General features: G+C 45.5%; 2 protein-coding genes across 10 annotated transcripts in view; both read left to right on the top strand.

Annotated features, from left to right (window-relative positions):
* Positions 1 to 6,458: 6,458 nt before the first annotated feature.
* On the top strand, positions 6,459 to 7,509 carry LOC121348199 (interleukin-8-like). The gene is made up of 4 exons (XM_041427454.1): positions 6,459 to 6,516; positions 6,641 to 6,767; positions 6,961 to 7,044; positions 7,491 to 7,509. The coding sequence occupies exons 1-4, from the start codon at positions 6,459 to 6,461 to the stop codon at positions 7,507 to 7,509; spliced, it is 288 nt and encodes a 95-aa protein (XP_041283388.1).
* Positions 7,510 to 13,679: 6,170 nt separating this feature from the next.
* LOC121348048 (probable bifunctional methylenetetrahydrofolate dehydrogenase/cyclohydrolase 2) overlaps positions 13,680 to 27,707 on the top strand; it is a 50,828-nt gene continuing 36,800 nt past the window's right edge. For all 9 annotated transcript variants that reach the window (XR_005954319.1, XR_005954323.1, XR_005954322.1 and 6 more), the window contains exons 1-6: positions 13,680 to 13,881; positions 15,754 to 15,938; positions 16,249 to 16,371; positions 21,463 to 21,615; positions 22,346 to 22,453; positions 26,145 to 26,237. Coding sequence is in view for 3 of the 9 variants with exons in the window: in XM_041427240.1 (XP_041283174.1) it covers positions 13,733 to 13,881; positions 15,754 to 15,938; positions 16,249 to 16,371; positions 21,463 to 21,615; positions 22,346 to 22,453; positions 26,145 to 26,237 (811 nt within the window). In the remaining 6 variants the exon portion in view is untranslated. The remainder of the gene's footprint in view (positions 13,882 to 15,753; positions 15,939 to 16,248; positions 16,372 to 21,462; positions 21,616 to 22,345; positions 22,454 to 26,144; positions 26,238 to 27,707) is intronic.

The raw sequence follows: 27,707 nt of genomic DNA, 5'->3' as shown, positions 1-27,707 counted from the left end.
TCTTCTTTTCCTCTGCTGTTTTCAAGGTCACACTTTGTACAAGTTTACAAGCAGACGGGAGAATCAGAATTCAGCTGTTGTGCTAAAGCCAAAGTGTCAATAAAATTGCAAAAGCTTGAAACACCATTTCTGTGTGAAGTGTGTCTAAAGCATCAGTGAAGAGCAAGTGACTTCTCAAAAAGCCCGAGTCTTTGAAAGCTTTGTGTTTGATTATCAATAACCAATAAAGGAATGCACTGCCACCCAGCTGCTGCATTGCTGAGCCAGACATTGCCAGCAGCAGACCAATAATCAAGCCAATAAATCTAGGTTTGCTGACTTACTGCATCCCTGTAGTCAAAAATGCCATCAGCTCCTCATTTTCTGCTTTCTTCTCTGTTTGGTACTTCACCTCTGACAGCAAAGCCCGTCGTCCTGTGAAAGAGAAGAGATTGATGCAAGCACTGCTCACCCTGAGCACAGTCTCAAAGAGAAGAGCCAAAGAAAACAGGCTCTGTTGTAGCTGGTTTGTGTGGAATACTGCAGCTTCACCAAGGAAAACCCAAGTGGATTTTGCATACACAAATCTTTCACCAAAATCAGCAGGAGACTCAGCTGAGGAAGGAACATGGGAAAGAGCCGTCAGTCTACCTGCACCCACCTGACCTGCTGGCAGGCCAAGTGCTGGAGTCATTTCCATGTTGAGAAGTTCTCACAATACTATTCCTGCTTGGAGGAAAGGATGAGGGAGAGCATGCAGTGTCTTCTGATAGTAAAATGACTATTTAAAGAAGAAGAAGAAGAAGAAAATTCATGAAAATACCCTGTACGGTTTGTTCCAAATGGTGTGTTCCAGGAATACAAGCCAGGGCCATCCAGATGGAAAGCCTGCTGGTGGAACAGTGCTCCCCTAGAAATATGGGGATTGGAACAAACCAAAAAAACTCATTAGAAAGCAATGATTTTGTCAAATTCAAGCGCCAAGTGCAAAGTTCATCTAAATTTAGCTAATCTTAGCTCACAGCAAAACAATATTTGGAGCTAAGCAAAATTATTCTTTTCAGTCAAGGTTCAGATCAATTTAATTTTATGAGGCCTTTCACTGTTTGGAAGAAAACCAAAGGTAAAAAGGCTGAATTTCAATTACATCAAATGCTGCTTTTTTTCATTAGCCTGTTTTCCATGGAATGCTCCTAGCTTGCTTACTCTCCTGCCACCTCAGTTTACTCCTGACAGCAGCACTAACTAGCAATTTCAATTTCTTAATTCTTAAGAAAGAAAAAATGCTTTGCTCATGTTTGTTGCCACAGCTTTTAGCACAATGTCCTGTACTCTGCATGTATTGAAGCAATTTGGACTCACACTATCTGGAAATTTTAAAAAAAGAAGGGAAAAAAGAAAGAAATACAAGATAATGGGGAAGAAAACCACTGACAGTAAACTCAGTGGCAATCACATTTACCAAAAATGTTATCAGTGTGTTTCCTCCAAACACCTCCTTCTCTAAACACCTCCCTATAACAAGCTGAAAGGATACATGTCCCTCTTGCTGCTTTGTAGGCTGTTTTGGGTAATTCAGTAACAAGTAAGCAAATTCATGGGTATTATTTTTCCTCCCTGCCAACAAACAGCAGCCATTTGTTGTTGCCAGGAACAATCCAATTCATTTTACTACAGAGTCCCAGTACACTGGAGACTGAACCTGCACGTGGCACCCAAAGGGCTGTAAGGAAGCGTTCCCTGAGATGGCAGCTTCGCTGCCTCCTAGGGTGTAAGTCAAGCATGACTTCTTCATTTTTCCTTCATTGCAAAACAGGCAATGGAAGTAACAGACAGGATTGAAGTCTGGGTACCATGAGAGAAGGCTTCAAAGATTTTGCGATGATTCCAATGAGTATTCCCATTTTCTTGTGGTCAGATGTCTCGTGTCACTGTTTTCCCAAGTGATGCCATCACTTTAACCAAAAGACCACAACTATTCAAAGCACACTCCCAAAAATTACTCAGCTCCACTGAGTCTGAAAATTGCCTTAAGCCATGTTGGGGGAGATGTTGATTTTGGGGCCTTGGATTGGGGTTTTTTTGGGGTGAATAGTTCCTTTTTTAAGAGACTCATATTTTCCTTATTTCCAACTATCTGCAGACAGAACAAATTTTTATGCATTTATTTCCAAACAGCTCATTTCCAAGATGACTGGAATCTTTGCTATGAAGTTTGCACACATCCAAGGACAAAAGCCTGAAGGCAATCTGTAGGATGAAGAGCATTTTCTGCTGCTGGTAAAGCCAAGAGGAGCTCTTTCTGCTTTTCAGAAGCTGTGATGACCTCAAAGGCTTATCAACCAAACAACTATGTGGGGGTGGAAGGAGTCACACAGTTGTAACCTTTGTCCAGGATCATGCCTGCTACTAAAAAGCTGGGAGATTCTTTCTCAGAGAAAGTAAGAAGTAGAAGTAAGAACAAATTGCTTAAACAGTGGACTCCAAACTCAAAATAAAGCCCCTCCTGTTCTTATATGTTAGGTGTAAAATACCGGAATCAGCGAGTCCACCAGCAGCCACTCAATTTTTGGGAATTGTTGTGTCCAGGAGTCCCACTCAGTAAGGTGACAGTGAAACCACAGTCTCTGCAGTCCCATCAAAGATCTCAGAAAAGGCCAGCCAGCACCTGAAACTGAAAAACAGAGAAGTGATGGCCAAACACACAGATTTCAGAGCCAACAGGTTCTATTTGCCAAGGTAATGCCTGAGTAATACAAACACATTCCTTTCAGCTACCCACGGTGTTTGTGTGTGTGTTCATGCTCCAATTCCCAGCAGTGGGCACAGGTGAAGGACCTCTACCTCTGGGGAAGGAAAACAAGAAAACCTAAGGGCTCCTGAGGGCTCCTGAATGTCAAAGTTAGGTGAAGGTGCAGGAAGGTGGGTGGGAAGATACTGAGCACTATTTGCTACAGATAGTTATTTTAAATGTGAATTTTCACACCTCAAAAGGTACTACAGAAATGAGCACAAAACAACGTGTGACGTGTGCCATGATGCAGCTGGCAAAACAGAGTTGGGATTCTCCATGACACAAGCTGAACAACAGGACACTTCAATCTCTTACATATTCTGGTATTATTTTCAAGGGCATATGGGGTGGAAACATGTCAAACCTTGAGAAACACACAGGGAAATTTAAGGAAATAAACCATCTGATAGATATAAAACTTACTTTGCACAAAACTGTGCAAATTCACAGCTTGAAATTTGGTTTCTGCCTCCAGCAAATATGTTTGTACTTCATGACAGAGCTGGATCCACAGGAGGAATCATAGGTGCTAGGGAGCAGCACCTCATCATAGCCAAGGAATACTATGAAGCACACTGATATAGGTAGGAAAGGTAATATGATGAAGATGAGAGGATATCAGCAGTCCATACCCTCTGACTTTACTCAGTACTAGGTAGCAGTGACTTGACATTTTACAGATCAGAACATAAATCACTCCTAATCAAAACCCTAGAGGAAATAAGACTGCTCCTTCAAAGTTGGCCATATTTAGTGGTTTCAAGGCCATGATGAAAGTTCACCTTTACACTTGTATCAGGGACACGTCCTCCAAAGTAATTCTCATGCACTTAGGAGAAGTCCTCACTTGTTGAAGTGAGACATCTCTTGTTTAATTGTCTTGTAGCTCTCCTGGGCCTGCTGCCAGTGAATGGCTCCCACTACAGGTGCCAAGCCAAATAAATACCTGCTGTGGAAAGGCACACAGCCAAAGTCTGAAACAAAGCAGCCAAATCACTTCCTGCATGTAATGAATTAAGGACTGGATAATGGGTAGGCAATTGAGCCATGAGGTTTATTCCCTTTATGTACTTGCTCAGGGCCTGCCTGAGCTGCTTTCTGTGTCCCAGTAACCCCGAGACCCAGGCTAAGGACTCAGAGATTTCACTTCCCTTTATGTACTTGCTCAGGGCCTGCCTGAGCTGCTTTCTGTGTCCCACTAACCCCGAGACCAGGCTAAGGACACAGAGATTTCATGGAATCACAGAATCCTGGCCTGTCTTCACACAGCAGTTTCTGCTAAAGAGCTGGGTGACTTGAATGGGATCTTCAGTGAGGCAAATACAAACCTTGTGGTGAGTTCTGTCCCAGCTACACTGACACCACCACTCACTGTAACTAATTTAAACTTAATTCAAGATGACCTTCGAGGTCCCCTTCCAATCCAAGCCATTTCATGATTCTATCTGTTCCACCTGCACTCGGTGCATGGCAAAATTATGTATAATGAAAGAGATAAGGCAGCAGGCAGGGAAAAACTCAGCTTTCTAAAGAGATGCTCTCTGCTCCCTATCTTTTCTGTACTTGATAAAGGAATTTTGCCAAAGGTGGTGAAGGGAGACAAGGCAAGGGGTACAATTGAAGAGAGTTCCTCCACAACTCAGCCTTGCTGCTGCTGTCATCTGGACTGAAGAGACCTTGCCAACATTCCCACAGAAGGCAGCTAGAAGCAATCTGAAGTCTGCAGGTACAATGCCTTGCTCAGGCAGATGCATGTTGCAATAGTCCCAAAGACACCCATTTCCCTTGTTCCAGGCCTGTTTGTGCAAGCCCTGACTCAGAGGACCAGGCTGTGCACCATCTGCTGCACCGCAGCATGTCCATGACCTGACTGCTGCTCCTCTTGGCACACAGCTCTGAGGGAGAGCTGGCTGCAGTTTCACACATTGCTGCTCCGTGTCTAAAAACAGCCTCACACTCCAGACCCCAGGAGACATCTGGAATTTCCTCAGCAGTAACCACTGTGGAATGAGTCTGATGGGTCAGTTCTTGTGAGCAGTCATGTAAGCATAAAGCCAAGTGCTGTCACGTAAGCTGTCCTTACTCATGCGTACTGTCCAAGAGCAGCAATGTGTAATCTGAGTGCGCACCAGTGACAATGAGTGACCTGCCCTGCACATCCACTCCGGGCTGGATCTGCCAACCATAATTGCAATGTCCCGAAGCAGATTATGCACCATCCTTCCTGCTTCTTGCCTCAGTTTGCTGCAGCTGGGCAAATCCTTCTTCCTGCAAAGAACATGGCACTTCCTTAGGACAACCATATGGGGAATTCACAGTCCAAAGCTTGCGTGGCTATAACCTGGAGAGAATGGTGATTCCACCTGCATGATCTCAAGGGATCTCAGTGAAGGTTTCTATTTAGTGGCTGCCCCTAAGCTGAGCATGTAGCTTCATTTTAAGACCAAGCTAAAAGCCAGACGCTTCCAAGGATGTTGTTACCAAGTGTATCTGGAAAAGGGTCCAAATTAGGCATTAGATATTTCCTGAAAACATGGGGCAATCACCATTTGCTTGTGACATACAATCTTCCTGCAGGGCTGATCTCCTGAGGGACTAAGCCAGCAGCTGTATGAAACAGCTGAGCTGTAGATGATGGAGCCCAGGAATGAGAGTCCTTAATCTCCTTAATCCCTTTTTAGGACTGCTTTACATGCTGTATCTTATCTGTTTTGGGTCCTGACTCGGTTTTGTTCTCAGAGAGTACACCTAATCTAAGGCATTCAGATAGATGGGGCAAGACACACGGCAGCCTGACCCTGGAACAAATTGATTTGCTGAACCCCGCTCATGTTCACAAAAGTCTGTGGAAGAGAACAGATTGGCTACAAAAAAACCAAAACAAACCAAAACAAAAACCCAAACCGACCAAAAACCAAGACCAATAAAGTGCAATATTACGTTTCGTACTAAAACTTATTACAAAAGAAAGTGTGTTGACCATAACTGATCCAAACCCATGCGTAAATAAAATTTAGAAAACCTGCATCTCATTTTCATTAAAAACTCATAGAAAACTGCTATTTTGCTTCTTTATAACTGAGCTTAGCAAAATGCCTTGACAGGAATGAAGAAAAAGAGTGACCTATGTGTGCAGAGGAGTGGAACAGAAGGCTTTCAGCAGTGGAGTGTAGTTATGGAAACCTGAGGGCTTCCTAGTCGCAGGAAAAAACGATTTCTGGTTTTCAAAAGCTAGGTGAATAAGGGGTGCACGGGGGAGCAATGCCCACCGAATAAGAGTGTGTGGTTGCACAGGGTTCGGCAGCAAGGCAAACTCCAGAACCCAGATTCCCCTTTGGCTCAGCAGCCTGCACCCTGAAAGCTAACGGAGAACCCCCCCAAAAAGCTGCCGCTCCTTTGGGAGAATGGGGTCCCAGCAGACGCTGGGCGGCTCTCGGGACGGCGCAGTGCGACGCTTCCCTCGCTCCCAAACCTGAAGGAGCCGCTGTGCCGGGAGCGGCCGCTCTTCTCTCTCCGCCTTGCTCCTTTAGCTGCACACACCCACAGGTGGAAAGGGGCCAATCGTCACTGCCCCCCGGCTCCACTCCGGGAAATTCCCCGAAGCTGCCGGCCGGGAATAAAAGCACGGGAGAGTAAGGGGGCCGCCTCGTCGGCTCCTGCACCCCCTTTGCCGCCAGCACCAGCCATGAATCCGCACCTTCGCCTCTTCCTCCTCCTCCTGGCCGCAGCCGCTCTATGCCAGGGTAAGCGGCCGAGCAGGGGCTACCCATCCTCGGCAGGGGTGCGCGGGGGGCCGGGCCCGTCCGGGGGTCGGGGGGTTTCGGGGGACGGCGGAGCAGAGGCTCAGAGGGCTCCTCCCGCTGCCAGGTGCGCCGCTGGCCGGCGAGCTGCGCTGCCGCTGCGTGCGGACCGTGTCCCAGGTGATCCCGCCGCGGCGCCTGGCCCGCCTGGAGTTCCTCGCCGAGGGGCCGCACTGCGCCGTGCCCGAGGTCATGTAAGTGCCCGGCCCCGGCCCCGGCCCGCCGAACCGAACCCGGCCCCGGCCGAACCGGCCCCGGCCGATTCCTCGCCGAGGGGCCGCACTGCGCCGTGCCCGAGGTCATGTAAGTGCCGGCCCCGGCCCGCCGAACCGAACCCGGCCCCGGCCTCACCGGCCCCGGCCTCACCCCTCCCTGTCTCGCCCGCAGAGCCACGACGAAGCAGGGACAGATGATCTGCCTGGACCCCGTCGCGCCCTGGGTCAAGATCCTGGTCACCAGGATCCACCGCAGGTACCAGCCGGGCCAGCTGTCGCCAGCGCCCGGGGCCAAACTTATCTTTTGGAGGGGCTTAAAGGCAAGAGTAACGAGCCACATTCTGTTACTGATTCTGTAGGGAAATCTGGTTAGTTACACCAAAAATGTGTCCAGAAAGTGGCTTCTTTGTTGGGGAAGAGACGACCCAGAAGGTTGTCGGGGAGAGTATCCACAGCAAATGCGTGATTAGTTGTAAATCTAGCCACAGTACATTCCATCATCATCACCATCAGGCATCTTTTCCAGGGGAGAGTATCCACAGCAAATGCGTGATTAGTTGTAAATCTAGCCACAGTACGTTCCATCATCACCATCAGGCATCTTTTCTGCACCTCCTATGGGCTTTGTTTTCTGGTCTATGCAAGAAAACTTATGGAAAAATTTCCTGTCTGGCTTTACAATTTGAATTCTTCCTATTGCAGTTCACCCAACAAGCTCTGAGTGAGGAAAGCGACACCTGGGAATGAAGTTACCTGCTTGTCACAAGATGCCAGGAAACAGATGCTGTGAGGACACAATAGCTCAGCCCTCTAGTTTTGATGGGTTTGTAGATCAGATGTTCTATGTTTCGTTCCCTCTCCTCGTATTTGTTACTGCCTGATCCTATGTGTGGTTTTACTGACTGAGATGAAGTGATTGAATCCATTTGATAAGGCAGTGGAAGCTTTGCTGGACCCCTCTCAGCAACCTTCTCAGAACCTGCTCCACCTTTGTGCAAGCTCCTCCTTGCCAAACACTGTCTGCCAATAAGTTCCTATAAAACAGCACCAATACCTAAAAAGAGGCTGGGCCCATCGTGAAGAGGATTTTGCAAATGTCTGCAGAGCGTGTGACAGGAGAGGTTTGAATGGATTGTGCCGATGACTGGGGGTAATCCTTCCATCAGGAATAACAGGAGTGCTGGCTGGCACTTAACATTTCAGTGCCTGCCCAGGATTACGTGGGAATAAAGCCTGCTTCAGGCAAGAATGTTTTGCTGAATCTCCTTTTCCTACTCCAACCCGCCAGCCTTTAACATAGAATGCCTTGGACCTTTTTGCACAATGCACTGTCTAATGAAATCACAAATTTTGCCCCTGAAGCCTTTTTGCCCCTATTCAATGCTTAGAAGGGTTTAATAATTTCTATGAAATTGTGGGGTTTTGTGCCATGACTGGTTTGATTTTTAACCAGATAACGTTGAGGCTGGTTAGTTGGTTTGTTTTTAAATGAGTTTACATGGCAATATTTGGTATTTATGCACAAGTTCTAAAGGAACAGTAAATGTTCTGGAGAGACTTAGACATTTTATGTCTTCTTGTATGACACAATGTCATAACTCATAAAGAATAAGTAATTTTCATTATTCTGCTTTGGAAAATTGTATGTAAAGAGGTGGATTTCTCATGGTAATGCAATGAAATATACAATGCAATAAACACGTTTTCCTGTTGAAAAACATCCCGGGTTTTGTGAATTCCATGTTAAATGGGGCTGTGTACCTGTGTTGTTGGGCTAGTGGGATGCAGGGAAGCAGCAACCTCCGTGCAGCCAGGGATTCCTGGACACACCTGCAGATCAGTTCTCTCTGAAGTGCAGGGGGCACTTCGTGCCACGCAAACATGTTTCTATATTCAGAGGCCCATTACTCAAAGCCTCTGATGTGAAGCTGATCTGAGCTGCTGATATGAAGAGAGATTAATCCCAGGATGGATCTGTTGAACCCAGGCACACCCCTGCAGTCTGCAGGAATTTCTAATCTTTCTGTTCTCCAACCCACCTCGAAGTGGGCTGTGTTTAAAGTTAAGCGGGAAGGAGTAACAGTGTTTGCTACGGTAAGAAACAGTAAAAGTTTGCAACGGTAAATTTGTTTCCAGAAGAAACATGGTTCGGGCCCCAGCGGTAACAGGGATCTCTGACACTTCTGAAAGCCAAGATTCCCCTTGTCTGCATTCCTCAGTGCAAATTTCTAGGATAAACAATCTCTTCTGTCACTAGGTACATGGCACTTGCTTAGCGACAGACGAATCTACTGAAATGAAATTAAATCCACATTAAATCCAACAAAACCTTAGCTGGAAGGGCACCCACATCCTGGCCTTGCTGACACGGGGGAGTCATGAGCGTTCTCCTGTGACACCTGAGGAAAGCTGGCTCATCCCCAGAGCACGGGACAGACAAATGAAGGCAATATGGAAATCTGTCTCCTTTACACACCCATGGGCAGAGAACATGAAATGTTCTTCCGTTTCCTTGTGAATTGTGAATTTATTTGTACATTTTTTCCTTAAAAAAAAGAAAAAAAAAGAAAAAAAAAAAAGTGATCTTTTTCCCTGCCTTTAAAGGTGAACTGAGACTGTTGCTCCCTCTTCAGAACCTCGAGAAAGTCCTGCCTGCCCTGACCACCTCTCAACAAGCCCCAGTGTGTCTGCACACATAATGGCTTTTCCCCTGGGAATGGTGTCTGTCTGAAATGACCACACTGCCCTCTTACACCATGTCTGTCTCAGGAAAAGCCCAGAGAGCTACATGCACCTTCACTTTACCAGAGCAGCAGATATTTGCAAAATCCCAAGGCAGATTTTTCATTTTCCCCGCTTAGTACACACCAAAGACCGTGACTAAAACACTGACAATAACCAGATTCTTTCAAAAGCTGAAAAGTATAATTTACCAGCAGGAATAGATGTTCTTTTTGAAAACCATGGCTCAGTAAAAACTTCTACAATTCTTCCCTTCTGCTCTATGTCATATGTTTTTCTTCAGATGCAAGTTAATCGACTAAAACAGCAATGGAAATGTCTTGTGCAACTCTGGATTTTTGCCTCCCACCCAGTTTTCAGCAGGAAAGTACATTGCCCAAGAAAAAATGCTAGTAAAACAGGACACATCAAAAGCCTCCCAGGTTTTTAGTCCTCATGGGGCTCAGGAGTTGTTATCATTGGTTCTTTGAAATTCTCAAGATATTAAGCATGAATCAAGTTAATCTTCACAGCACCCTAAGAGATTCACCTAAGTGCCTGTAGATAAGTCAAATGTACAAAGTCACAGTAAGCCTATCATTGCAACTTAAAACTACATTTAACACTTGAAATTTTTGGGGGTTTTTTGTTTGGTTGGTTTTTGTTTGTTTGTTTGTGTCCCCCCTGAAATTGAAAAGAGAATTTGATTTCCACGTAAAGTTCCAGCTTTGAGTAAATAACATAATTTGTGCTATTTTGTAATGGGCTTGATCAACTGAAAACGTTTATAAGATATTTGGAGGAATGACTAGGCAATTGCTTCGTTTTGCTTAGCTGCAGATCATGGAACCAAATGCTTTCATGAAGAAAATAAACGTGCTTACTCTGCAAGGGTCCTCAAAAATTATGACTGTCACCACCTGAATGTCAGTCATTTGTAAAGACCTGTCTAGGAAGGCAGGGAAAATCCTTGAAAAATATATTCCATAACATCAAAAATAGAGGAACACCTGCTTTTTTTCTGCAAAAACCCAGCCAAACACCTTTCTCCGTGGGCCTGAGCTCACTATCCTCTTCCATACAGAAAGAGTACACTCAGAAGGTATCACCCGCCAAGACAGCAACAATTATTATAGAGTTTGGGGGTTTTCACCACTACTATTTGATTAATGTGGCTGAATGCATTGCGAGCGAAGGCGCTACGCTTAAAGGGGTTTACACAGAAACACGAAGCGGGTTCTTACGCCCTCTGCAGAAACGGCTTGGCACGAAAAATAGCATACAGGTTTTCTCAAAGCTCCCTTACGGACTGCGGAGATTTACCTTAAGGCGGAGCTTCTCCCGCCCTCAGCCCCGCCTGGATCTCGCCATCTGTCCCCAAGCGACGCCGCTTCCACCTGTGGGGCCCGACCCACATGGCTGCGGCCACCACAGCGCTCTCCTCCTCCTGCTCCGCGCTGCTCCCCCCGGCCTGGGCCGGCTGCAGGGCCCCTCGTAGAGCCGCCAGCTACTCGGCCACCAGCGGGGAGTTCTCCTCGCTCCTTCCCCCTCGTCCCCCTCAGTCCCCTCAGCCCCCTCACGCTGCGGCGGGAAGCGCGCGGCGGGCAAAAAGGGCGGGAAGCGCCTGAGGGGACGGCCGGGAACATTTCGCCGGTGTTCGGTGAGGGGCCGAGCGCGGCACAAAGGTTACTTTTAGAAAACACAAAAGTTCAGCAAGGGAAAGGTAGGGACTTTGGAATTTCAGACACAAACTTTCTGCTGTTGAAAAAAAAAAAAAATCCCCAAAAACAAACCCAAAAAAACGAATCAGATTGGAAGAGTCGGGAAGTCTGCAGCTGTGGGACATTAATGCTACAGTGTGTCTAATTCCCCATGAAGAATATGGTAACATTCTGAAGATATAGAAGGGAATAACAACTAATACGTGCATAACTCTTTGGAGTCCATACAATTTATAAGAGGCTTTGGAAAAACATGCACGCTTTCAATAAAGAAAATGCCACCATCTTAGAGAGGCTTATATAGATAACATCAGCAATGCAACATCTTTGCTTAACTTTTAGTATGAAAGGAACATTGAAAATTGTGACCTGGCATTAAATTTCTGGGGCTTTTTTAAATTATGTGACTGACATGGAGTGAAGTTAGTTTCTGGAATTGTCTCTAAATGAGTTTTATCCCAAATCTTTAAATCATCTGGGGAGTAGATCTGTCAAAAGTCAGCTGAAGAACGGTTTGGCAAATGACAAGAGAATGCACATAGCAGGTATGGAGATTGCTGGGAAATTCAGTGTGGGTTTGATTTGTTTTAAATTCATAAAGACATCTTTTGTTGACTTCAGTAGCAGTGCTAATTTTATCTCCATACCCGAGTAAAAGCAACATAAAATGCTGGGTTTGTTTGGAGGACTTTGTATCAGAAAAAAAAAAAAAATTGGTGATTTTTAAAAAACTTTTTTATTTCCCCTTAAATAGAATAAGCTTTAAGTTAAGATCCACAGGAAGATCCCCTTATTATACAGAATTTGTAATGTGTGGTTAGACTACACACTAGAATTCTTGACAACATCTGTAATTCTTAATGATTCTTTTAGAATATTCTTTTAGAATATTCGACCACTATTTTTTTTTAGAATAACCCAAGAGACAAGTTAAATGAAATTAAGATATGGCAATCAAGCTTAAGAGAAGCTTCCTAAGGCTGAAAATCCCTGTTCTCTTGAATAATGATGAACACCAGTGAAAAAGTCAAAATAGCACGCACTTCTGCAAATATCTGACAGAATTCGAAGACTGTCACTATACAGAAAGAATTGTTACCACTACTAGTAGGAATAGTAGTTATTGTCTATCACTTGTTTTGTAATGCGGAAGCTGCTATTTCAGATAAATCAGATTGTTTCTCCTGGAAAACATGCATGAAAACTGGATTTAACCATCCAGTAACATTTGTAAATGGCATTATAAATGTTTATCACTGTTTTTACTCTTAATACTTTCTAAAATCATTACTTTTCTTCTGCTATTTTCTCTGTTACAACACTCTTTGTGCCGCGCTCTGTCCCTCACCGAACACGGGCGAAATGTTCCCGGCCGTCCCCTCAGGCGCTTCCCGCCCTTTTTGCCCGCCGCGCGCTTCCCGCCGCAGCGTGAGGGGGCTGAGGGGACTGAGGGGGAAGGAGCGAGGAGGAGAACTCCCCGCTGGTCTCCGCGTAGCTGGCGGCGCTGCGAGGGCGCTGCAGCCTGCCCGGGGCGCCGGGAGGAAGGCGAAGGCTCGGCAGCCCCTCGGCGGCGCCCAGGCCGGGAGCAGCAGCGCGGAGCAGGAGGAGGAGAGCGCTGCGGTGGCCGCAGCCATGTCGGTCGGGCCTCACAGGTGGACGCGGCGTTGCAAGCAAGCGACGAGGGGAAGAGCCGAGACAAAAGCAGCCGGACCCAGTGCGCGGCGGACGGGAGATGCTGAGGGACAGGTGGAGCTGAGGTACGGGTGGACAACGGGACAACACGCTAGTTTTTATCTAGGGTAGAATTTGATAAGAATAATATTTTAGAAAGGGCAAGCCGTTAAAACCCAGCATGCACACTGTGGGAGCACCTGAGCCACATTACTTTTGGAAACATATAACTCGTCAAAAACCTTGCCAGGACCATAGCAGAACATGAAGCCTGACTAAGCTGACACATCTTTCTAAAGCTTTTCCCAACTTTACAAAGGAATTTTCCCACTGTCAGTAGGCTGGCGAGGGTGCTGTTGTTATTTTGGCATGCTTTTTGTGTGCTATTTTAGATCTTTGTTTGTTTTCTCCTCCCATTCTGCACGGGCGATTTTTCACTATAAAATCTGCCACTGAACGTGACAGAGGTCACCAATTGGCAGATTGCAAGCGATTCCCTGAGACTTCCCCCTCAGGAAACACGAGGCTGCAGGGAATAACTATGAAGGGCATCGATGCTTGTCCGTGGAGCTCTGTGTCTGCCCGCTCCAAACTGTGACGGGAAGGGCAGCCAAAGGCTGCAGCCGAAGCCCGACTTTGGGGCATCGTTTGAGCCGCGTACCCCGAGGCTCCAAATCCCCGCCGCGCCTCAGCATCTCCCGTCCCTCCGGCCCGCCCTTCCCTCAGCTCCACCCGCTCCCGAGCTCCGCCCGCTCCTGCGGCGATCCCGGCCCGCCCCGCCTGCCCGTCGCTTGGTTGCGGCGGCGCTTCCGCCCGTGGGGGCCGGCCGAAATGGCGGCGGCCGGCGCAGCCTGGTCCCTCTCCTCCGTGTCCTCCTCCTCCTCCTCTGCCGCGCTGCTGCTGCGCCCGGGCTGGGCGCCCCTGAGGCGGTGGAGAGCCCTCGTTCGCGGCGCCAGCAGCTTCCCTCGCAGCGCCGCCAGGTACCTTGCGCCGATCGGGTCCTTTTCCTCGTCATTCTCCTCCTCCCTCCTCGTCCTCGTACCCCTCACGGCGCGGCGGGCCCCAGGGATCAGCGGGCTCGGGCCCCCGCCGTCGCCCTTTGGGGTGGATTGCCCTCCGATCCCCGCTGAGTTCCGTGGTTCTTCCCGGGGGAACGGGGAATAACCAGCGGGAGAGCGGGGGGCGAGCGGGCCGTGGCCCTGGCCCTGGTGATCCATCGGGGATTAAAGCGGTGCCCTCGAAATTGAAGAAGACCTTGCAGTGTGACCTTCGTGCCCCCTCCCAGAGGGGAATCTGTGAGCTTGCTTGCTCCTGGCACGTTAAAGGGCCTGTCAGTGGATTTATACCAAATTACTGTATGTATTCATAATTTGGTGGCAAACAGGGCATGCTTTGGTGCAGTAGGGATCAGTGTCCTGACAACAATCACCCCCTGCGTTTAATTTATTGTATTGTGTGCAAAGGGATTGTGGTGTTGGTTTTGCAGCACTGCAGCTCTGAGCTCCTGCCTGGGTGTGCATGGGAGGGTCTCTCAGAGCTCCTGCTTGTGAACCTTCTCATTTACATGTAATTGTGTTAAGACCTGGCTGAAAGCCGACTAAAGAGATTCAGCAGATCACAAATGCCGATGCTGAAAGCACTGTCTTTGTGATTTCAAGAATGAAAAGAGGAGTGAGCTGAACAGCATTGAAATAAGCATCTGACCCCTTGGATGGTCTGTGTATTGAGAATTGATTCTGCCAGTTTTGGGAGAAACAGTTGTATTTCTGGACCAGTGCATATCCTGCTTCTGTGCTGCGTTGTGGTTTTTCCCAGTGCTGCAGAACGTGGATGTTTCTGCACTAATAATTTTCCAGGGGTTTTTATGGGGTGTGGGACATGTCCTGTTGTGATGCTGGATATGATCTCAGATTGATCTAAAATTGTAGAGCAGATCTTAGTTTGTGTCATGCCCTGCAAGTCACCGGATTCATAAACAAGAAGAATTTTCTGTGGTAAATCCATGCTGGGTTCAGAGTAAGAGCATCCCTGGGTGGGTGGGATGACAGTGGGACAGGATGCAGTAGTAACATATTAAGTCTGTCATTTAACTTGGTCATGAAATCTGTCACAAATCCATCATTAAACCTGTCATTGACCAACACCCGGTCGATGTTTTAATGTGTGTAGAATTTACAGTAATCATTATTTGTGTCTTAGTTTCAGTGCCTTGAATAGCCTGCAGTGTAGGCTTTCTGTACACGTGGTGATTTATTTGTTCATGCAGTTCTTGTGTGATATATCCATCAAAGGACTTAGTTAGGTTCTGAACTAAAGGAGCATCAACATGTTTCAGTATTTGCTATTTTTATATTTTAGAGGTGTGAGAAGTGCTGTTTATTGACTCCCTAGCCAGCAGCTATGAAATATGAGAAATATATCATTGAGGCTTGGACAAAAAAATAGTGTAAATAATGCTACATCAAATCAATTTTAAAGGAAATTTGAGGCGGGAAGCGGGTGACTTTCCTTAAACCAGTAAAACCTAAGGGCGTAAGAACATTCTCGTGTTTTATTCCAACATGAAAGAGTTCACGTATGTTTACGTGGCTGGCTGTGTGTGTTGGGAAGGTGAGCTGTGGCTCCTCTTCCCAGGGCACGGAAGGCACATCCAGGCTCTTCAGAAAGCAGAGTGGATGTAGGCACACAGTTTGTGGAATTGGGAGCGGGGCTGCAGCCCAGCCTCATCCCCAATGGGCCGCAGCTGTGAGAAGCAGGTGGACATTGTTGAAGGTGACGAGCCATGGAGTGCCCGGTCTTTTTCCTGGTGAAATTTTAGCCCTGAATGTTGTGTACCTTTTTTGTCTTTATAGTGACGAAGCAACCGTTATCTCAGGGACGAAACTTGCACACCAGGTTTTGAAGGAAGTTCGGAGGGATGTGGAATTGTGGATATCGGCTGGGAACCAGAGGCCTCACCTCACTGTCATATTGGTAGGAGACAACCCAGCCAGTCACATCTATGTCAGGAACAAGATAAAGGCAGCTGCTGCTGTGGGTATGTCATGCAAGTGTTCCTTTGGTGAGCTCTGAAAAGAAAAAAATAAAGCAGGAGGAATCCCCTTAGTGTCTGAATTAAATTCTGCACCGATTTCTTCCACGTTTTCTCTGATGGACCTAAGGAATTGCATGACTGTATGAAGAAAGTAGTTTTAGTGTGATTTGAATGGGAGCTCTAAGTTTCATTTTGCATCTTAATATAGTGTTTGGAAACAGTTCTTAAGGATCACAGATTTTTGCACTAAATTACTAAGCTGATCACTCTGTATCCTTATTCTGACTTGTCTTCTGTCTTTTGTTTTTATCAGGCATTTCTAGTGAGATCATACTGAGGCCTAAAGACATTTCACAGGAAGAGCTCTTGGATATGACAGTAAAACTCAACAGGGATTCCAGAGTTAGTGGATTATTAGTTCAGCTACCTCTCCCAGGTGTGTGATATCTTTGTCTCACTCCTCATACACAGTCCATATGAGAGGGAAAAGTTTAGTGGTTCTGAGCTGCAAGTGTACCTTAGGGCCATAAGAAACTTTTGAAAGAGGACCTGTGTAATGAAGGGTTAGCCGAGGTGGTTTTTTTTGTTGTTGTTGAATATGCAGTTTCTTTTAAAGAAAAAAAACCAAAACATATCCTGGGGATAATTTCATATGTAAAACTTGCTTTTTTAAATGATCAGTCACAGTGGTGTTTCAAGGCATTTCACATAATTTGTCCAGTTTAATTTTTGGGATTGTTGCACTGGTTTGCCTTGAGTTCCATGCTCTCATCCTCTGTGTCATGCAACATTATGATATGTAGCAGGTAATGCTGTAGCCTTTCTCAAAGTGATTCCAGGTTTTGCCTTAAGCATTCAGCATTTATGTTTTCATTGCTGGCCTTAATGTTCCAAGTGAACTTTGTGCGGAGGTCCTAAAAACATTGACTTAATTTTTGAGTGTTTTATTTACCTTCTCCTGGTTTGTAATAAAAACTCACTGGAATATCACCAGGGAGTAGCTGGCCAAGAGGCATTTTTGCAGTGATAAAACATGCAGAGAAATTCAGAACTAAACTGGAAGTATTTTTTATCTGTTAGACAGGAAAACTGGGGCAGGTGCTGAGAGTTATGGAGGAGAAAATGCTTTGGTTGTGTTTGTAATGAACAGCAGTGTTCATCATGAGGAGGGTTTGCAGCTGGTGTTGCACGGAGCTGTCCTGAAATGGGCCGTGTACTGAAGTAAATTTGCCACAAGGTGGAAGTATAACACAAGTCAGGAGCCACATCCCGGCCTTCAGGGTAGGAGCTTTTGGAATGTGGACGGTTGCCTTTGGAGGAACATCTCTCCCACTGATGGAGATTTGCAGCAGCAGGTGATGTAATTAATGAAGTTTAATTGCAGCAGTGAGAACTGCAGAAAATGGAGCACTGGAAGCCTGGGCATGGCAATCATCCTGTCTGAAGCCCGTAGTAAAGGGAGCAGGCTTGTACACTGGACTCCCAGTGTTCCCCAAAAATGGGAGGTGTCATGTGTCAGGGGAATGGTCAGGTACCACTTGGAGAAACGCATTTATGGAAATGCATTTATGAGGTCACTCAAGTCTGCTTTCATCGGTGCACAGTTCAGAGCTTCTTTCAGTCTTGAAATGTAGTGGATTTACACCTGGTCAGCACGAGAAAAGAAAAAAAGCTTGATGGTAATTCTAGCTGTGTCAGTTGAGCTGTTTGATGCTTCTGCACTGAAATGCTGAAGTCCTTAAATAAGGATTAATCCTAAAATTGGTTGGAGATTGTTCCCAAGAAGTGTGACACACCTGTCACAATACATGAAGACTAATTAGCCTCCCTCCAACCTATCAGACAGGCATGGCTGTTGCTTGTGTTAGGAAAAGCTTTAGAGCAGTTTAATCCATAGCAGAACTTTGTCAATATTTCAGTGTCTATATAGTAAATAAAATGTGCAACTTCTCATGGACTGGAAATATTCAGTAAGCTCTTTCCATGAGTTATATTGGTATTCCACAACAATATAACTCAGATAACTGATATTTTTTTCCTCAAAGGAACTTAATCAACTAAAGGGCCAAAAGCTAAGTTAGCTGATTTCCCAAATTTTATTTGCCATGGAGGAAGGAGACAAAACCCAGAAGTTGTGAAGACTCCGTCTGTGGAGGTTCCTTATTCCTGAATTGAGGTTGTGGGGTGGGGTTTGGGGCTTTTTTGCAGTAAACCACACCAAGTGTGGCTTTTGATCAACACGGGGTTAAAAATGGAGTCAGAAACAAACAGCTTTGTTCTGTTGCACTGTTGTGAGCTGGGGCAACTTAAATTTGAGGATTGCTATCTTTGCCTCAGGAGAACTTCTTTTCTCTCCACCTTTTGAGTGCATTACTTGTGATAGTTTTCTGGAGGTTTTCCTGGCTCTTGGTTTGAATTGCCCGGGAGATGGCCACGAAATGTTGATCTTTTTGTGACAGAAGATGAAAATTCACGCAGTATTATTTTTCAAATCCCTTTTGTGCTATGTTACTCTTTTCAGTACTCTTCCCTTTTGAAAACCAGTCTATTTCTCACGTGCCAGCACCAGAGGCAGTTGCTGTGTAAGCAGCAGTTCCTCTGTGGGCAGATGCTTGGCCAGTGATGCCCGGTGTAGTCCTGCAAGTTCAGCCAAAAAGGGAGAGGAGGAGTGCAGAGAGGAGCTTGGCCTGGGGAGTGGCTTGTAATGTCTGCAAGGAAACTTGTATGAGTATCAGCTCATGTTTTATGAGACTGACAGTAGGGTAATTAAGAAATTATTTTGTTCCTCTGGAAATTAAGAAGGCATGTGGGAGCTTCTTTTCTGGCTCACAGCTCACTTGTCCCCAGCTGTGCAGCAGCATTTCCTCCCAGTGGTGTAAACCCTGTTCTGGAGTTCTGCAAATCAGTTTGCAACATGGAAAATATCCATGTAAAGCGTGATTTTTTCTTCCCTTTAACATAATTGTGTCTATTATCTGTCTGGTTTTGGGAAGCTAAAGACAGGGTGGATGGGGTGTTTTTCAGAGCAGTGTTCTGCTCATCCCAGGCACAAGGCAAAAGCATGGCTGCCAAGTTTGTGTTGGAAGAACAACTGACTTGCCCAAGGGTAACAAGTTCTGTTTTGCAAAAGCCATTTAATAGGTTACTCCAAATTTCTTGGTTTTGTTTTGTTTTTTTTAATTCCCAAGTTGACATAAAAACAGGGTTATGGCTGCTTTCAGTCTCTGTGAGGCAAGATTCAGTTCTAAGAGACTCTTTCATCAATGCACTTAATATCTTAATTTCCACAGTCTGTTCTTATTAGGACTCAAAAGGAAACTTGCTCTCATCATAAAATGGAGAATTAAACTGTAAATCATAGCATTCTGGTTTAACTCTAGGGGTTTTCTAATTGGAAATCTTTTAACAGGTGATTATCATGGTTTAAGTTCTACAGTATGCTTATCTTTTAATTATCTAGCTGCTTTTAATGGAAAACCACAAAAACCTACTAAATTAAAACATCCTGTTTATGTCTCGAAAATATTTTACCGGCAACATCTGAATTTCCCTGTTGATGCTTATTTTCCTTTATTTGGTTTTTTAAAACCTTCTGTAGTGCTCTCTGGCTCAGACACTGACACATCTTGCCACACAGTTGCAGGATTCTGTTCGGATTGTGGGTCCTGTAAGGGATGCAAAAAGCAATTGCTCTGAGGTGGAAATTAGAAGCCCCCAGCCTACTTGTCAGGTTTAGGGGAAGGCACTTTGGTTCACACTTTTTGGTGCTGGGGAAGAACAACCAAATTCCCAGGAGGTTCAGTAGCCAGCTGGTCATGAACCCACAGAGGGTCAGGGGCTCTCTCCCCATCTCCCCACTCTGGGGGTCAGCTTGGCTTTCCCCTGGAGAAAACCTTCCAACAGGTCTGGGTTACTGCAGGATGTGGGTGAGTCAGTGCCATTTTGGGTGAGGCCGTGGGCCAGTCAGTAAACACAGTTTGCTTTTTGGGTTAATATGGGATGTTTTGTGGGGTGTTAGGTATTCCACGTTTATGCTTGGATTTGTAACTCTGCACGGAGAGGTCTGCAAACACATTTTTCCCTAATTAGTGCTAATGTTTCAGCTTTAAGCGGTTGCAGAGCTGTCCTCTATCATTAGTGCATATGAAAAATATTCAGTATGAGTACATGTGAATACAAAATTATGTGCAGGCCATGCCATTTAAGCAATATTCAGTGTTTTGAGCTCACCAGTATCAAATAGTTTTGTGTATTCTCAGTTTTCTAATGAAGCAGGATATGTTTTGGTCCTACTGATTAACAGTTGGCTATAAAAACCAGTGTTGTTGGAAAAAGAAAGCTAGATCTTTAAAGTTACTTCAGCTTGAGTTTTCCCTGCATTTGTTTAAAAATTAGCTCATGTATCCTCTGTGGGCTTAGAAACCAGGAAAATGCATATAACTGTTCTCCTGTCGTTTGTTGGGGTTTTTGAGCCGCTTCATATTTAAGAATTCTACATTGCAAAAGTGACTTCCTAAAATATTTCTTCTTATAGTTACTGTGCTCATTCTCAGCTGCGTACTGGGCTCTCATATTTTGACAGAATCTGTTGTGTCAACGCTGTGACAAATGCCTTAACCTAATCTGCAGAAGTTGTTTGAAAAGGTGAAAACTGCCTTTGGGGGGGCGTAGTTGGTTGAATGGAGAGCAGTAATGGATGACCCTGGCCAGCTCTGGGCTGCGCCATGGCGCATTGGAGAGCCGTAATGGATGACCCTGGCCAGCTCTGGGCTGCGCCATGGCGCATTGGAGAGCCGTAATGGATGACCCTGGCCAGCTCTGGGCTGCGCCATGGCGCATTGGAGAGCCGTAATGGATGACCCTGGCCAGCTCTGGGCTGCGCCATGGCGCATTGGAGAGCCGTAATGGATGACCCTGGCCAGCTCTGGGCTGCGCCATGGCGCATTGGAGAGCCGTAATGGATGACCCTGGCCAGCTCTGGGCTGCGCCATGGCGCATTGGAGAGCCGTAATGGATGACCCTGGCCAGCTCTGGGCTGCGCCATGGCGCATTGGAGAGCCGTAATGGATGACCCTGGCCAGCTCTGGGCTGCGCCATGGCGCATTGGAGAGCCGTAATGGATGACCCTGGCCAGCTCTGGGCTGCGCCATGGCGCATTGGAGAGCCGTAATGGATGACCCTGGCCAGCTCTGGGCTGCGCCATGGCGCATTGGAGAGCCGTAATGGATGACCCTGGCCAGCTCTGGGCTGCGCCATGGCGCATTGGAGAGCCGTAATGGATGACCCTGGCCAGCTCTGGGCTGCGCCATGGCGCATTGGAGAGCCGTAATGGATGACCCTGGCCAGCTCTGGGCTGCGCCATGGCGCATTGGAGAGCCGTAATGGATGACCCTGGCCAGCTCTGGGCTGCGCCATGGCGCATTGGAGAGCCGTAATGGATGACCCTGGCCTGCTCTGGGCTGTGCCATGATGCATTGGTGGCACCTGACGAGCGAAGGGCTGTGGCTGAGGGCTGTGTGTCCCCTAGGTCACCTGGACGAACGGACAGTGTGCAACGCCATCGCCCCTGAAAAGGACGTGGATGGATTCCACGTGGTGAACATCGGGCGCCTGTGCCTCGATCAGCCTTCCATCATCCCTGCCACCGCTGCTGCCGTCTGGGAGATCATCAAACGCACAGGTAAGAGGCTCGCCTGTGCTGGAGCTCTCCTTATCCTGGGAGACAGGCAAGGGGTGAGCTCAGGTGTGAGCTGAAAGGTCAAGGTCATCTAAATGCATTGGGCTGAGTGAAGAACTACCATTTAGAGAATTAATCTGAATAAGGAGCTGCCAAGTAGATGGGCTCTTGTGCCATTAGCACAGCTATTATTTCAGTGCAAACCGTACTGTTTGGTGGAACACTTGAATAACTTTCTGAATTTCATAGCTGTGCAGGAAATCTTCTGTGCTGTTGTTCTTCTGTTTGTCAAATAGAAGATTGAATGCCTAAGTTCTTGGGGAGAAGGGGGAAAAACAAGGACAAAAAATGAGAGCACTTAATTCAGTACTGGAAGGGGAAAAAATGCATATGTTTTCAATAGTTGTAATTTTTTATTTACAATGTACATGTTCTTACTGGTAGATATAAGTGCTTCCCTTTGTGGCTGGAGCAAGGAAATTAAGTCTTTTTGGTAAGGGTGATTCAGGTGCCCTGAATGAGCTGTCAGTTTTCTTTCTCCGAGCTGAAAGCTGAAAGTTGTTTTGTGGATTCATCCCACAAATTCAGCCTTGTGGATTTTCAAGTTGTGTTGATGTCAGCAGTCCACAGCCACAAATAATTCTGTCATGGGGATTGAAAAGAAGGGTTTAGACATATCAAAATAGTGGAATATAATGTTTGTAATTCTTGGGTTTTTTTTTTTTTCTGCAAGGAATACAGACATTTGGAAAAAATGTTCTTGTAGCTGGAAGATCCAAAAATGTTGGAATGCCTATTTCAATGCTTTTACATACTGATGGAGAGCACGAAAGGCCTGGAGGTAAGTCCAGGAACGTTGTCCAGTGTTTCCATTTGTGAAGTCCTGAAAATAAAGCTGGCTGGAGGACTCAGGTTTAAGAGCAAGCTTTCCACACTTGTGCATAGTTGCAACCAGACCAAGGAAATAAATTTGCTAATGCATTTCCTGCCTTTTTCTCAGGAGAGCAGTTTCTGGACTTGACTTTTTCTGGTGTTAAGTCGTCCCTTCCTCCTCCATTTGAAACAGCTGCGATTTGAACTGATCCGTGAGGGTGGTGCTGGCAGTGAGGCCTTGAGGAGCTGCAGAGGCTCCTGTGGTGTTTGTACCACGTAGCTCTTTATGTGTTTTACCCTCATCCTTGCCCAGTATTGATTTCACTGGTCATACATACGTGAGCACATACGTGTACATGTGCACACCAACACATTTATGTGTGAATAAACAGAAAGGTGTGGCATGATCCCAGTGTTGTGCCGTGTCAGTGAGGTGTTGCTTATGAAAATACCCAAACGACCAAGCAAGGAACCTTTCAGCATGAGTACCATGATTGCTTGTTGGCCTGGGGGGTATTTCTGCAGTGCAGTTCATATCCCCCTGGAAATTGGGTGCTGTGGTGGAAATGTTTTTAAGGAATTCTAATTACAGAAGCCTACATGTGCTGCTGTAACTGTGCTGTAGAAATTAAAACAAATATCATTTAGATAGGATGCTGCCCTTTTGCGACTCCATTTTGATGTTAGAAACTGCTGTGGTGGTGTGCACAAATGAGGTGAACATGGACATTTAATCCCAGGCCTATTTAATTGGAGCAGAGTGAAATCTGTTATTATTATAATAAAACACTAAAAGCTTTATCCTAATCATAGAGTTGGTTTTTCCATTCAGCCTCTGTGGGAAAGTTGCTATTTGGAATTCTCTCAGTGCCTGGATTGTAATTACCATTGGTGCATAGTTCTGGTCTCATCCTCATTCCCACGAAAATCAGTGGCATTTTTGCCATTTGCTGCAAATATTGGGTGACATTTGTTACTGGCAGTGCAGCTGATGTTTGAAATAGGCTTGGTAGAACACAAGGTCATGTTACAAACTACTTACACGTTTCCCACCTGGAAATGAGGAGACCTAGCGACCTGTGATGCTTTCAGCAGCTTGTTGCAAAACCCTCAGCAGCTGCATGGGCAGTTTTTAGCTGTAATTAAATACTGTTTGCAGCTTCCAGCTTTTGAGTGGATTAGCTCCATGGCTCAGTTTTGTCTTGTATCCTGGGTTTCTAGTTCCTGTTTGACTGCCTGGTAGTGCAGCTTGTTTTGGGAGGCCAGTCCATGAGATGTTTGTGGTGCTTCATGGTCTCCTGCCAATGTTTTGGTTCCTGGCATGTCAGAAGACTTCCCATGGAACCCTGCTTGCTGGCATTGCCAGTGGTTCTAGCTATGCCACATATTTGTTGTAGGGACAGAAGAATGTTCAGGTAGTCCCTTGCTGACAATGGAGCCTAGATGCAGAGAGTTAGCTCACCAAAGCTCTTTGCCTAATCTGAAGAAGTGGGTTTATTTCTCAGGTAGTTTTATAGTTTTCCAATCTGCTGAGTGTTGGCACACAGCCTAAAGCAATGAGAAAACAAAGGAACATGTACTTCCCTGCTAATGAGCTGGCATTAAGTGTGTATGTGTGTGCTATGTACATGATGATAAATACTTCTGTATTTGGGGTGGTCTGGTGGAGTTTTCCTCCCTGACTCACAGATGGGGCTCTCCTTGAAGCTCTGCTTCGTCTTCTGCCCTTGGGTTTAATTTCTGCTTCTGCAAGAGATTGGCTTGGATGGCGTGTGGAAAGGAAGGCAGGCCAGGCCATGGTTTCAGCTTTCTTTTTTATTTTAACTCAGGAGGGTAGGGACCAGAGAAGACCTGTAGTGAAATGCTGAGAAAGACCTTTCTGAGATTATCAGTCAAGAAAAGGTTTTTTCAGTAACTGGGCTCTTTTTTTTTTTTTTTTAATTGAGCAATGATGCAAGGAGTGGGTGTGAATGGTACTATTTTTAATTTCTTTTTTTGTTGTGCATTTTGGTTGGTTTTCTTTCTAGATGATGAACAAAAATTCCAAGCTGGGGACTCTCTTAATTTGTGATGTTGCATATGTGGATACACTCATGTCCTGCAGGTGGCAATATCTGATCAGATGGAAAAGCTGTGTGAACCCCTTCCAAAATAAATAATGTTATGTGTAGGCAGGTCAAGAGACTATCTCTGATTTGTAAGCTGTGGAATTGACTTGGGAGTATGATATGGAATCTTAATTATTGAACATATTCCTCTTCTTTCAGCAGAAGTAGCAGTGTAAAAATAGTTTTTATTTTCTGTTTGGGCATGGTCACAAATAAATGGAAAACTTCCCCTTTCTGAGGTGTCTGTAAGCCTCTGGACTGCTATTCTCAAGGTGGGGGCTTTTTTTTTTTCCCTCCCTTTTTCTCCTTTTCTTTTTGTTAGTGAAAGCAATTACTTGTTTTCAGGAGTTGACTACAGACACATTCCTCACTAAAATCTTAGAAGCAAATTAGCACCAATTTTCTTCCTCTGAGATAACCTTTTACCTTTGGATTTTATCCATTGGTTTTTCTCAACCTTTTTGCTGAGTAATGACTGTGATTTTGGGCAAGACACAGTTTTGTTTAAAGCAGCTATTGGAAGACTCCTCTATTTTTTCCAAGCCTCTGCTTTTGTGTTTTCATGATCTTTAAATGTCTTGATCTGCTTGTCTTTGGGGAGGTTGTTTGCACTGTAGAGACTGAAAAAGAGGGATAAAAAATGAGGGGAAAGAGCAGTGAAGCCAGAGCACAGAAAGGTTGAAGATGAGATGCCTGAGAGAGTTAATAAGATGAGAGGCACAGATTAGATCAGTCAGACACGTTGCAAAGGAAGCAGATGTGATGGTCATGTCTGAGAAGGCAAAAGGTTCTGGTTTAATTGCAAATAACATGGCCTAGATGTCTGTGATGAGTGGAGGGCAGAGATGGGGGTATGTGACACCTGAACACTGTGCAGTACAAATAACTGCAGAGAGGGTTGGAAAGAGTCTTGTTTGAGAGCTGTTCTCCTTGCTGCTTGCTTGGGCAGTCTTTGAGGGAGTACCACTCCTGCTGGTGGGTGCAGTAGGAGACTTCGGACCCTCTCCCTGTGACTGTTCATGCTGTGGTCTCTCCTCAGTATCTCCATCAAACAGCACAAGGGTTTTTCATGTCTTGGCAGGAGAGTTTATTCTGCAGGAGCAGAAGGATGTGTGCTTCCTGTGCTTCTGCTGGTGGTCTTGTGTCGAAGCTTTCGTGTGTGGCAGACAGCTGAGTCTTGTGGCACCCTCTGCAAAGTGGCCTTGATAAAGCAGACGCTGGATTCTGTGCTGGGTTGGCTTTGTGGAGTTCCACAGAACGTAACAAAAGCCATGGAAGGGCTTCCCTTCCCATGGAAGGGAGTTGAGTCCACAGTATATAAGTGAATTCATCCTGGGAGAGGTTATAAGAAGAAATGTTTTTTCATACGTGTGAGCAGCAAATCTTGTGAGTGTTCTGCCTATGCTGATTGAAAAGTCACACCCCAGACAAATCTGATCCTCTGTTCTGTTGTTGATGTACCAAAGTAAGTAATCTGCACCTGAAGGTAAATGCTGTGCTTTTTATAGCATTCTACATCTGGCCATTAATTGTTTTTCTCTTCTGTTTCAGGTGATGCCACAGTGACCATTACTCACAGATACACCCCAAAAGAGCAGCTCAAGATCCACACGCAGCTGGCTGACATAGTAATAGTTGCTGCAGGTAATGCTGCTTGTGGTTAATGCTGCAGTTGCAGCATTTCAAACCCAAAAAGAGGACTTTGCAGCAGAGAAACTGCGCTGGCCGTTTCGCGTTTCTCTGAATAATCAGTGCTCGCTGAGGGTGTTGCAGTGGGAAGGATTCCTCACTGTAGGAAGGGCAGGTGATTTGGCTCTTTGTTCTTGCCCTTCACATTTGCAGACTCATAAACTGTTTCTCCTCACATGCGACACCTTTCCCTTAGGGAGACTTCGGAGTGAACTCAAGATTGGGAACCAGTCAGTGCATAGTTTATACAGGTATAATTATGTAAATTAAAACATTCTCTGTGCCGTGGAAAAATCATGAGTCATTTAAATTTTGACAGGAGGGTTTCTTTAAATCAGCTGGAGCCTGCATTCATAAAATCATGGTATCATTTCCTCACTGTTAGAATTAAGGCCAAACTTTCCAAATTAACTAGAGGTTTGGGTAACCTGTGTTAGTAATGGCTGGGGTTTTTTTCTCCTTTGCAATTGTCATGTCAAGAGAAAGACAATGGTAATTGCCTAGAGGAAGGGGACTGAAAGATGAGTGTCTGTACTCTTAAAGCAATGTAAACTAAAATACTTGATGTTTAACTCATTTGTCCCAAAGAAATGAGTTGAACTCTGCTTCTAAGCAGCTGTTGTTTATTTGTTTGCAGGTAATACATAGAGAAATACAAAATAATTTAAAAAAATTAAACAGCCCAACTTAGTATAACCTTGGTAAAATTCTGGGTTCCTTTACAGCTCAGGGGTCTCATCCTTCTCTTGTACCATTTTGTAGGACCACAAGAGAGTTGTGTCTTTCCTCTTTTCTGCTCCCTTTCCCCCTCTTTCTCATCCTCAAGACCCAAGACTTGATGTATTTTCTAGATGAAGACAGACAGGTACCTGTCTAAAGCTTGTCACTTCCTGTTGAAGTGAGATGCCCTTTCCTTCAGGGTTGAACTTCACTGCCTCTTTCCTAAGGCAGGCCAGGATCAAGAAACTTATTTGTCCCACCTGTAATTGTTCAGCTGTGGGCCTGACCAGAATTCACCACTGAGAGTAAAAGAAAATAATAGTGTGCTAGCTGGAAATAAACCAGTAACTTTTCATCCAAATTCACTACTTCCTATTTAATCATCACTTCTGATTTTTGTGCTGAACATGGTTTGTCATTGTTTATGCTTAAAGTTAAGTGATGTGGTAGCCATTCATCCGTGTTTACCTTTCACATTATTTTCCTTGTTTCATTTGTAACAGGAGTGTGATACAACACTCATTACACAACTTGAGATATACTTGGAATGATGAAAAAACCTAGGGCTAGGTTGTGCAAACAGCACACAGCCCTGCCCCAGTGTGTGCTCTGGGGAAAGTGGTACTTTAAAAAGGTGGAATCACTCCAAGCTTCCTTTTGTTACATGAGAACTGTGCACATTTTACCTCTGGGATCACACACTCC

This window comes from Onychostruthus taczanowskii, unplaced genomic scaffold, assembly GCF_017590055.1.
Source record: "Onychostruthus taczanowskii isolate IOZ18803 unplaced genomic scaffold, ASM1759005v1 scaffold114, whole genome shotgun sequence".
NCBI classification, from domain to species: domain Eukaryota; kingdom Metazoa; phylum Chordata; class Aves; order Passeriformes; family Passeridae; genus Onychostruthus; species Onychostruthus taczanowskii.
Note: the sequence above shows the minus strand (reverse complement) of the source record. Positions and strands in the feature narration are given on the sequence as shown.

What these genes read in the sequence shown, in the direction of transcription:
- LOC121348199 (XM_041427454.1), top strand. Translation starts at nt 6,459, where the DNA reads ATGAATCCGCACCTTCGCCTCTTCCTCCTCCTCCTGGCCGCAGCCGCT. An exon ending in CGCAGCCGCTCTATGCCAGG is followed by an intron (nt 6,517 to 6,640) that starts GTAAGCGGCCGA and finishes TCCCGCTGCCAG; the next exon opens with GTGCGCCGCTGGCCGGCGAG. An exon ending in TGCGCCGTGCCCGAGGTCAT is followed by an intron (nt 6,768 to 6,960) that starts GTAAGTGCCCGG and finishes TCTCGCCCGCAG; the next exon opens with AGCCACGACGAAGCAGGGAC.